At 36.6% G+C, this 12,168-nt stretch overlaps 1 protein-coding gene across 1 annotated transcript in view; it reads right to left on the bottom strand.

The window, feature by feature from the left end:
- The window catches only part of SCYL2 (SCY1 like pseudokinase 2), a 61,130-nt gene that overhangs the window by 1,651 nt on the left and 47,311 nt on the right, over positions 1–12,168 (bottom strand). The window contains exons 10-17 of the mRNA XM_074271340.1: positions 11,690–11,812; positions 9,813–9,926; positions 8,589–8,721; positions 6,715–6,833; positions 4,254–4,354; positions 2,951–3,017; positions 2,711–2,803; positions 645–764 (exon numbers count right to left, since the gene is read on the bottom strand). Of these exons, the coding sequence (XP_074127441.1) occupies positions 645–764; positions 2,711–2,803; positions 2,951–3,017; positions 4,254–4,354; positions 6,715–6,833; positions 8,589–8,721; positions 9,813–9,926; positions 11,690–11,812 (870 nt within the window). The remainder of the gene's footprint in view (positions 1–644; positions 765–2,710; positions 2,804–2,950; positions 3,018–4,253; positions 4,355–6,714; positions 6,834–8,588; positions 8,722–9,812; positions 9,927–11,689; positions 11,813–12,168) is intronic.

The following is a 12,168-nucleotide window of genomic DNA, read 5'->3' as shown; positions in this document are numbered from 1 at the left end:
GATTATAACTATTTACATCAAGTCTACACTCTTAAATCACATAAAGTACATTAACATTTGACAGGAAAAATTCAGCTTAAGCAGCTATAGTCAACTAAACTTATTAAAATGCTTTGTTTATAATACATAATTTTATGTTGATTTCTCTATTTTTCAGAGAAAAATTTTTTTTCTTCATTCTAAGAAAGTCTTCTGAAAAAAAAAAAAAAAAAATATATATATATATATATATATATATATATATATATATATATCATGTCAAGCACAAATTCAAAGTATTCCTGCTATTAAATGAAGCTGTGGAACTTATATAAATATCAAGGATCAGTTTCCCAAACTGTATGTATTTGGACCTGTCACCTTTACTGTTCTGAAATCTGAGTATTTAAAAAAATAAACAAGCAACTCAAAAAACATCAACAGAAAGAGTCAACTCATCTTGCCTCCTTAAGAGAACTGAACACTGCATTTGTCATTCATCTTTCAGCAACAATCTTTTCCCCTCAATCCTAACCACAACCCTCCAAGAAAATACAATTTAAAGAGAGTCTTTAAAAATGCATCTCTTGGAGATAATTAACTTTATATGGTCACTGTCTTAAAAGAGAGCAAATAAAACACTACCAAAGAAAATAAACTCTGACCTGTTTGATGGGCGCCACAGGGGTATGGACTTGGGGCTTCAGTGGCTGCTGACTTTTCAACTTCTGGGCCTGTTCCTGTTCCTTTGCTAACTTTTGCTTCTCTTCAAGTGTCAGTGATGCCTACAAAGTGAAAAAAGACAGTTTGTACGACAATCTTAGATTTCCTTTTTTTTTTTTTTTTTTTTTTTTTAAAGGCAGATCTTCTAGTTAATCCTGGATTTTTCACAAGTTAGATTTTATTAAGGGGATCTTTGCCAAGTATAGCACAGAAGAAACCCTGAAGACACTGCTCAGCCTCTAGGCCACAGACTGAGCAGCATCTGAACGCGAAAAGCTCACTACCTCTTAGAGGCATGGCTTCCTTATGCATGAAGAGAGTATGATGATGCTGGCCCAACAACTCACAGGATGGCTACAGAGCAAATATTTGCTAAACTCAAAGCTCTATAAAAACATAAACTGTTATTAAACACTTGGAAAATGTAGTTTGACAACAATTCCCACACAGTCTGAGCAAGATTTAAATTTGTCCTGGTTAAGACTGGTACATTTCTTATTAAAAGACTTTAACTATATAGGATTTTTCTGACCATACTTAGAACTGTTACTTGGGAAAACCTGATATTGGAGTCAACTTCTGGGCTATAGAAGTAAAGGTCCATTTACTTCAAGGTCTATTCCAAAAGGCATTGTTGCTTAATTTTCATTTACTTTTATCTCAGAAGAATGGAACGACTCCTAACAAATCAGTTGCTAGTTAGGTTATTTCAGAGCACTATATATAATTAGATAGTTATGCATATCTTATTTCTCTGGCATCTTAAAGGAAAGGTTCCTAGCTTAACCAGCTCTACATTCTGTATAGTATCATACAGACAGTGGATATTCAATACATAAGAATGAATTAAAACTGTTCTGAGCATAAGCTGCTTGAGTTAACAAATGAGACAAATGACATTTTATAGAACTGGAATCAGAGGAACTAAGATGAAAGTTCGCCTCAGGAAAACAACATGTCGTTGAACGTGGCAATTTATCCGAATTAAAACTAAACCTGAAGGAAAAGTGTTAAAGAGAAAACCGAAAGAACAGAGCAACAGCTTGTCATATAAACATGTTCTGAAGTGTGGTGGACTACAATTATCCAAGTCCTGTTGAGAAAGGGTTCTAATTTAGGAATAGATGTACTAATCAGGAATAAAAGCAGTTAAGAGATAAAACTCTGCCTCCTATCTCTCCCACCCCCAAATTGATAGTCAATAAATGGCAGAGGTCTATGATCCCTTGGGCACATTGTATAAGACTCTTAAGAATTTTTTTTAAATAACACAGTCTATTTAATTGATAAATGCCATCATTTGCAAATGGTTTGACATTCCACAGGTAAATACATATAAGTCTGCAGTTAATATCCAAAGCTACATAAAATTACAATTTCATAACATAAAAATTAAATGCTATTTTAGAAACATAAAAATGTAGTCAAGCTTTCCCCAAATATTCAAAGCATATCACTAGATATTGCAACAGGGAATAAGGATAACTCATGTAAAAGGAGACAAACCACTTTTCTTATTTGTAGAATGAAAAGGCTGCACTCAATTGCCTGTAAAGTACTTCCCCTCTAGAGGTATGGTGCTATAAACCAAATCTACAATATATAGCCACTAACAACTTCTAATAATAAAGCTTAACATTTTTTCCTAAAGCAAATTAAATACTAATGATATGAAATTTTAAGAAAGAAAGCTCAGAGAAAAATTTAAAGTGAGGGAAATAGATCAACATCAATTACCACTGTTTAATAACTGAATCTGAGGATCTCAGAGATATATTTTAGAAGTTGTTTGTTTACTTTATGAAACACTGAATATGCAGTTTCATTCTATCCATCCATGTAGGTTCAACAAAATACATTTATTTCATGATTTTCAGACTGCATTAATACAAAGCATTTTCCTGGCAAAATTTTATCACATTCAAATGTCTTAAAAGAAAAAAAAAAAAAAAAAAAAAAGGGAGGGGAGAATAAAATGATAATTAAAAAAAAAAAAAAAAAAACTTACTCTTTTCTGCATATTCTGTATCCCATTTTCTTTACTGTCTGATCCACTACCAGTTAGAAGGTCTGTCCCAATATTGTTAAAGACCTTATCAATCTGTTGAAATTGAAAACTACTTGGTTAAAAAGACATATAAATCCAATAATGTCATTATTTTTTCCCCATAAAACCTAAAAGTATAGAATCCCATTTTCAAGCACTCTATTAAGAAAAAAATTTGAAGAAATATCAAAACTCTCTTACCTGACTACCAGCAGTAGGAATTTTTGTCTCTTCAGAAGTATTCATTTGATTAGTGATATCCAAAGATCTGCAAGGTCAAGCCCAATTATTGCCAAGTGAGAGAGCAAAAAAGGAACATGCATATCCCCAGTGCTCAGCACAGAATGTGACCCATAGCCAGTGCTTAATAAATGTTTTGTGGCTGCCTGGGGGCACTCATGCTGTCAGGTTCCTCACTCCCATGCTGACTGAACAAACCTCTGACACATACTGACATCCTGGGATGGTGGACGCCTCATCTGATGGGCCAGATGGAGGTTCAGAACTAGATGAAAGTACAGTTGGATGGAGAGGTGGGGGCGGTTGAGCAAGGAGATAAAATAAAACAAGTAAAAGGCAACTTCCAAGAGTTCCCTTAGGGAAGACACAAAACAGAAATAGGAATGTTGCAATATAAGCATCCAAATATGTGGAATAGACAACAAATACAATCAAAGGGCTGGCTAATGAAGTGGAGGTAATCATGAAAAATTCATGAAGATGATCAGACTCAAGCAATGGTCTTGCTATCTGAAGGAACTTCTAATTCAATTCTTTTTAATATCTCTCAGAAACAGTCAATGTTTAGCTTTTTAAAAAAATAGATTCTGCTGCAATTTAGATGGGCAGGTGATGAGCTCTCCCTCTCACTTCTTTCCCTAGGCAGGGCACTGTCTAGAGAAGGAGCATCATTCCTCATCAAGGGACTGCAACAGTCCCTGGAGCAGAGGCATCAAACATGGGGCCCACAGCACTCCCGAGGGCCCCCCAAACCAGATTAAAATGTAGCTGGAAAATATTTAATAAATATAGAATTCAGCTAAAAATACTACTACAAATAGATAGGTAGTTCCCTAAGTCACTATGAGATCTGCACAGATCCACTTTTATTTCCACTGGATAGAGTATGGAACTGATTCATAACTACTCCAAAAGAAGAATAAAGAATCTATTTTTTTTTAAATGTTGTTTACATCCCTAGTGGCCTCATTATACATATGGGTTAATACATATTTGCGATGCTAAGCATTGTTGATGAGAGATTTCTCTGGGATGAGTTACACAAGAAAACCACTCTTCTACTAAATTAGTGTGCTCATTTTTTAAACAATCTCCTCTTTTAATCTAATCTTAAAGCTGATCTAAATGGAAAGGAAGAGCAAAATAGTTGGCCTGTGATCATATAAAACCCAAGTGTTTTTCAGATAACTGATGGAAGCCAAGACAGGGAAAACTGACTATTCTCGCAACCAAACCACCTGCATTCCAGGAGAAAGTGACTCACTTCTGCTGTTCTTGCATTATGTGCAGTTGCTCCAGTTTGGTTTTATGTTCCACTTCCAGTCTATGAAGCATTTCTTTGATGACCGAAATAAAAGAATTGAACTAAAATTAAAAATTAGACAAGATTACAATTTTGAAAACTGGTAGTAAATAAGATAAAGTAATCAGTTATCAAAATATTCTTTATAGTTACTTTAGTAAATTTTGTTATACACTGGCATTGGAGATTGGGATGTAGCTCTGTTAAGCATGCTCTAAAGCAGGCCTTTAAAAAATGTCATCAGGCTCTTAATTCCCATTTTTCCACTTAACTACCTCAGGGAGTATGGCCAAGTGACTTCAGTTTGATCATCTATAAAAGAAGCAACTTGGATTGAGGAACTTTTTCAGGCTCCCTTCTAGTTCTAACCTACCACCTCATAACTTCCTAGATGAAATCTGAATTTGGACTTTTATATCTCTAAGTGTCTCAGAGCTGACTATCATTGGGGATTCTATTTATATGGCTACTCTGAGTTTATGATTTATAGATTTTCAGGCAAACACCCACCTTGATTCAAACATTTGGAAACATCCACTTTTTAAAATTGACACATTCTATTTAAACACAAGAGACTGAACTTCTCTGAAAATCACTTTCTAAAGCTAAGAAACTGAAGGAAAAGTAAGCCATGGCTTTTCCCTGAGGGTTTTTAGAGCAATCACTGCAACTGATGTCTCTATCTTTATGGGGAACAAGAATTGAATGCTCAGGGTGGGAATGGGATAGGGAAATGCTTCCTCCTTCCTTCTTGCTCAATAACTTCTAGCTGCATGCTGACTTTTTTGGTCTCAGGGACAGGGCCAAAGGCTTTCTACTAGCACCACAAGGAAAAGCTATGCAGACAAGACTTGAATTGATAGCTCTTTGTATCTATATGTTTCAATTCAATATAAACTAGGACTGCCCAGATCATAAATTCTGCTCTTTTTCTTTCAAGGATTCAAGTTTTTATTTGTGCCTTCTCCTGACTAGGCAAAGCTTTCATGTTTCACACATTTTGCTCTCCATTTCTACAAAAGCAAGGCCTGATCAGGAATGGAATCATCTTGTGAGGATGGATGGGTTCAGATTTCAGTCTTCTCTCAAGTAACTTAGCTTAATAGTGAAGACAACATGTCCAGAGCTACCTCCAGACAGACACAGAAAAACCAGATGGAACTAGAGGAAAGCCCTGCCTCTATCTAGCATTTTAAGGCTTGCAAAGCATTGTATGCATGCTTCTTTCACTGGATCTTGACATCCATCTGGGGATGCAGGTACTGTTATAAACCCCATTTTACAGATGAGCAAACTGAGACTAAGCACAGCAAAAAGAAGCGACACTCAAGTCTTCCAAACAGTAAGAGCAGCACCTTCATTTAGCACATCTACATCTGTGTCCCCAGCAGGTGGCACAGCTTCTTGCATGTAGTAACCCCTTAGTAAACACCCGTTGAGTTGAAAAGACCTTCAACTGAAAGTCTGCTATGTTGAAGACACACATTTTACACAATCACAGCACAACTTAGAAAAGGATCTATGGGACCTTCTACTTTCAACTCAACTCTGCACTTTATAGGCTAGGCCAGAGAAGAAGGACACAAAATCCATTAGTGGCCAAGAGAGCAAGAATAAGAACCTGGCTGTGAGCCCTTGCCCTCCCAATGGCTTCCCCACTCCTGATCTAGTCTGGGCACTGCTGCCATGAATGCAACAAGGCCTGGCCAGCTTGGCCGGCCTAGGAGAAACAAGGCTCACCACCACTCCTGTACCCAAAGGAAGGGCTCAGTGGGGACTGATCACCTCCTAGTAATGAAGTCCAGCAGCCTGGATTTATACCCCACTTTCCACTTTTGTCCATCACTCCAAGCAGGCCACCATCTTTTCTCTTTTCTCTTCCTGCTGCCTTGAATGTGGCTACACCCATCCAGTTTCAGCTTTCCTTCCCCAAGCAAATGATGCCCAGGACCAATTTTCAGAAGCACAACTCAGAATTCTGAGATATTAGAGACTAGGCACTCTGCCTTCAGCCCCACATCACACACAGGGAGCTGCTCAGTGGCAGTTTTCTATTATCTGTCCAGTCAATTTAAAACCCCTGAGACTGACATATAAAGCCCATGGCCAGCCAGCTCCAATCACCTTCGATCAGCATGCCCTATGCAGCAAACCAACGGGATTGCCCCATTTCTAGACACGTCTCACTTTCCTGCCATCCCTCCCCCCCACTTGTCAACATCCTAGCTCTCCTTTCTGTTTGGTGAGTCTCCAAGAAGCCTTCCCTGGCTGCCCTGCCAAATGAGGCCCTCTCTTCTCAGAAGAATCGCTCTGGGCCATTTCCTTGCTTCTCTATTTCCCACACACTAGGGAGTCTCTAACAGAGCTTCACAGAACAGAAATTCACTGCAAGAAGAATAAAACCCACCAACAACAGACTCACCTGATTGAAATTAAGATTATTTTCAATACTCAGAGGAATCAAATGAGGCAACACTTTCCCAGCAAGCTGCTCCTTGGTGATTCCCAACTTCTTATGAGTAAAAGTACATTTGTAAATACCTAATATGAAATGATCAAGAGAAACTATTCTTGAATCACGTATCAACAAATGAGAATTGCCACCAAAAAAAAAAAAAAATTTCCCACAGCTCTCAAAAGCTGTGCTTTGGAGTAGAAATGGGGACCCCGAATTACACTAAGTCTGCTGACAGTTTCCTGGGTCTTATTCCGATTTGGTCTGGGAAGTTCAATGCTAGCTATTTGCTAACTAATGTCCTTGCCTGTAGGATAGAATAAATTCTCTGCATCCCTTATCCTTATAGTTAAGTGCATAGTTTAAAACACAATTCCATAGGGCAGAGTATCTGGGCACATAAAAAAAAAAAAAAAATCAACAGCATTTCCCAAACACAGCAGTGGTGACATAACACGATAGTTTTCCAGGTGCTACTGTGATTTACTCCCCAAATGCTAAAATGTTATGCTTAAAAGCATCATGGCTCTTAGAGGTCCTTAATCATCCAATAAGAAGCCCGTCATTTATCATTGACAGGCTAGAGCAACTCAAAGGCCTTGGTCTTTGGAGGGTCTCAGTTTATACTTCTTTTCTTAGAGAACTAGTTCTCTCTCTCTGAAGATTTGGTTATCAATTCACCCAAGTTCCAGTCCAGAAGTTCTAAGTATCAACATACACAGCCACTAGGAGGTATACCTCTAGCCCTCCTACCTAAAAACCTTGGAAAACATCTTTGTCTTTTTCCATCTTCTTTGCCCATGAGAATTAGTAACCTCCTGCTGTTTATTGTTCTTTTATTGAGTTCATCCCTGCCATATTTCAGTGGTCCCTCAATATCAGCATTTTGGCACTAACACTTCACCCACAGATTACTTATCCTAATTAAAGCTCCACAATCTGACTATTTAAAACAGTTTTAAATCATTTGTCTTTCAAAAAAAAAAAAGCACACAGCTCTTCAAAGTCAATTTCTTCTAATCCAGTTCTTCAAAGTCTTCCAGGAAGGATTGCATCCTTGCCCTCTTCTCTACTCCACCTCATAAATATCAGCCCTATCCAAGAAAGAGGCAGGATGGAAAAGGACAGTAGACTTAAAGAGAAACTGGAGCTGAGTCTGAGCTGTGACCCTGCAGAAATCACTTTTCTCTGGGCCTCAGAAGGGCTGGCCTGGATATCTCACAGGACCCTTCCCACTGCAGAGGCATGATGAGCATGTGCAGGCAACCTTCACTCCATCTCAGGTGCCCTTCTCTTCCTCATCACCCTTGCAAATCCAGCATGTGTCAGAGCTTCCCTAAGATACCTTTCCCCATTACTACAGTCATAATTCATCTTCTTTTTCTTGTTCTTTGTTGAACCAGAGAATGCAACTTTTTGTAACAAACATCTAACATGAGGCTATGTTGGTTTTTAAAATAAATCTTCTCCCCAAGAAGGGAGCTTTATGAAGATAGCCCAGTCTCTTACTATTATTATATTCCTAGTCTTTCTAAATAATACAAGTGTGCAAATTCACATCTATAAAGTAAAACGACTTTATTTAGTTTTGTGAGACTAAAATTGTGCCAACAATAGTCTGCTGAATTCACACCATGATCACAGCACATGATGAAATTAATTAAACATACTGTCAGTTGAAGAGCAAATGCAAAAGGAGTGATTCAATGAAATTAGCTAGAGAAGATAAAGAAAAGTGAAGATTGTACAATAATTTTAAAGGTGAGATTTGATTTGTAATGGTTATTTAAGCTATAAATTTGATGAAGTAGCAAAAAATAAAGTTTAAAAATTTCAGCTACCTAAAATTCCCATGAGGACTGCAGGTTCCTTGGATGGAATTTGTTGTAGAAAGGGCAGAATGTCATCAAGTACAAACCATTTATCCATGTATTCCAAAATCTTTCCTAAGCACACTAATGAATTTACACGAACCTATTAAAAAGGCAAACTGTTAGTAAATTAATATTCTTTGTGGACAAGAATTAAATATTTTTGTAAGCCCTAAATTTTAAACAATAAAACCAAAATTTTCCAATGTTTAATAGACCAAAATAGTATTACTTTGAAACAAAAGGACCAGGTAAAACATGCTTTGATTAAGTTTTGAAATCTGTTTCTATATGAATATAAGATTATGTAATTTTTTCTAAAAAAAAAAAAAAAATGAACACAAAATTAAAGGGAAAAGTTTTAGGTCACTAGGTGGCCCAGTGAGTAGAGCACCTGGCCTGGAAAAGAGAAGACCTGAGTTCAAATTCTGTCTCCAAGTGCCTTAATTTCTATTTGCTTCAGTCTTCACATCTACAAAATGGAGGTCAACAACAGTACCCACCTCCCAAAAATGTGACAAGATTTAAATGAGACAAGAATTATAAAATACTTAGCATAGTGTCTAGCACATAATGAATATAACATAAATGTTAGTAATTATTATAATGATTAATTACTTTACTATGTAAAAAGACCAAAAAAAAATATGTAAAAAGACAAATACAGAATTCCAGTACTTTCCACAGATTTAAATGCAATGTCTAGTGATTTTTAAAATTATAAATATTATTTTCTAACTTTTGCTAATTCCTGATTCCCCCAACTCATTGAGGACTATAAATGATGATAAAAGTTTTGTATTCATTTCTTTAGTTGACTTTTAGGAGTCATGACCATTAAAAAAAAAAAATTGTTAAAAAACAAACAAACATTAAAAGTAGAGAATTCTACCTTAAAAAACAGACTCTCGGGCAGTCAGGAAGACCTGAGTTCAAATCTGGTCTCAGACACTTAACACTTTCTAGCTGTGTGACCCTAGGCAAGTCGCTTAATCCTGATTGCCTCAGCAAAAACAGAAAACAAAAATACAAAACAACAACAACCACAAAAAAACCCCAAAAAACAAAAAACCAGGCTCTCATAAGAATGCTTTGACACAAACTACCCAGGAGAGATGATGTAAGGAAAAATGGTATAAACATAAGAAAGAAAGAAATATCAGGCAAACATGCAAAAATTTAACATTTACTTACAGCAAGGGAAGATGTTTGTAAACATGCATTTTTAATTCTTGGTATCAAAGAATTTTTCATGGATGGATAGTCTATAAGGTTTGCAAAAGTTGGAATGATGTTCAGGCAAAGTTCCTATAAAGGAAAAAAGATCTGTGTATCAATCTCATGAGAAGAAAAATAATTTAAAGCATTTCAGTACACATCAATATAGTCAAGAGTCATAAGAATGACTACAATTCACACATCCATTAAACCATCCAATGCTCACAACACCCTAAATTAAGTCAAATCTTTAACCTGTTTCTTACAGGCAAGAAAACCAAAATTAAAAGAGATGAAGCAGAATGTTCAGAAGCCAAGTCTGACTTCAGTCTGGCTACTCTCACACCTTTCAATCCTTTAACTGATTTTTAACAATAAAAAGCTTTATTATTCCTCATGTTGGGAGAAAATAGGTCAAATTTTTTATCAAGATTTCCTGGAAATTAGTTTTTATACTTAAGAATGAAATAGAATACCATGGGAAATACCAAATCTGAAGCCAATAGGATGTATCTTATTTAGTTTAATGAGAACACCCAGAAACCGGTCTTTAATTGCCTTTGGCTTCCTTAGGAAGGGCAAGAGAATGAAGGAAGAAGAAAAGATATAGCAAGAGCCAAAGGGCCGGCTTTTATAGTGTTTTCTATTCTATATGCTTCACACTCCACTAAAAACACATTCTTATCTGGAAGGACAAAATAATGTCCCCAAGGCCATTTCAGATCTACAACAGCTTCCCCATCTAAGCTTGATTACATTTCTAAATCCTTTCCAAGACAGGATCTCAGAACTTCAGAATAGAAAGAAACCTCTGTGGCCCCTTAGGCCTAAGTCAAAAGTTGAAAGAAGTTCCCTCTACAAGCTGCCTGATACATTGTCCCTGTGCTGCTGCCTGAAGAAATCCAATGACAAGAACCTGATTGCCAAGCAGTCCATTTCCACCTCTGTAGTCTTTAATATTTCCTTATATTTAATCTGAATATTTTTCTGCAAATGATTCTGCTCTCAGGGGTCAGCCTCTTCCATTTGAGTCTTTCCAAACCTGAAAACACCTTCCATATCCTCTCTGACTCCCCTCTTTTCAGCTTCCCCAGCTCTTTATGTCCATCCTCAGATGACATGAATTCAAGGTCCTACATCATCTTGGGCTGCTTGCCTCTGAACTCTGTCACTCAACATTGTCTAAGACAACATCTTAGGAGTATGATCAGTGCAGACAACAGAGAAACTTTTCTTATTCCTGAAAGCTATGTCTCACTTAACGGGCCTATTATTTTTTTAGCACTAAATTTTGGCTCAAACTTTTTGGAAATATTTGTCATTTCTCTTGACTTCCTACATGACTCTACACACTCTCGTGATTTATTAAACATAGATAAAGTTGGGGAAAACATTCTCACTTTTTTCTTCTAAGTTTCTTCTGAATAGTTTAATCATCAAGCACATTCTGGTCTTTGTATTAAGCAGGCCTTTCAAAATGATGCTGACAGAACTGAAAGTTCTATTAGAAAGACTAGTTTCAAGAGCTTTTCAATAGGTCAAACCACCTTGAAATTGCCAGAAAATATATTTAACATACAATATTCATTAGCAGCTAATATGAGCTGAGTCCAATGTTCTGATTCCATATCAAGAGGAGAGTCATAGTATTTGGAACTCTTTGAAAATAGTTAGCAAATCCCACCTTGATCCAACCTGTATGAATCTAATATTGCCCCCAAAGAGGTACCATCAAAATGAGTGGAAGAAGAATAAATGTTTCAAGCAATTTTTCTTCAAATTTTCAAAGCAAAACTTACTTCTTTTGCTTTAAGAACCAAGCTTCTTAAATTGTTCCCTGTCAGCAGTCTTACCTGGATTTGAATAGAAGGGGCTTCTAAGGCTCTATATACCATGGGAAGAACACTGTTCTTTATTTCATCTGGAGGTGTTTTAGTTAGCAATAAATCCATTTTTTGCAGGAAAATTAACAAAATCTGTTTTTGAAAGAGCAAACCAAACAAAAAGTTTGAAGGTTACCAAGAAACACAAGGATTCTACTAAATAACACAACAGGTGAAATATCTTAAAAAGATTAACTCACCATGTTGCTGGCCTGAAGGCATGAAAGACAAAAAAATACAACCAACTCAAGTCCGATTGCATTACAGAAGGCAGATCATGAGAACAAGCCCAGTCTCATCCTACAATGCAATCTATGTTTAAGGATAATTAAAAGGCCTCCAATTTCCAAACTGATAAATCTATCTCACTATCTTAACCCACTATTTTCTTTGATGCCTGAAGGAACAATTTCTCTGTTCCAGCTGGCTGACCAGGCACACAAGACTAC

This window comes from Sminthopsis crassicaudata, chromosome 5, assembly GCF_048593235.1.
Source record: "Sminthopsis crassicaudata isolate SCR6 chromosome 5, ASM4859323v1, whole genome shotgun sequence".
NCBI lineage: Eukaryota > Metazoa > Chordata > Mammalia > Dasyuromorphia > Dasyuridae > Sminthopsis > Sminthopsis crassicaudata.
The sequence above is the reverse complement of the archived record's forward strand: the minus strand, read 5'-3'. Positions and strand labels throughout refer to the sequence as shown.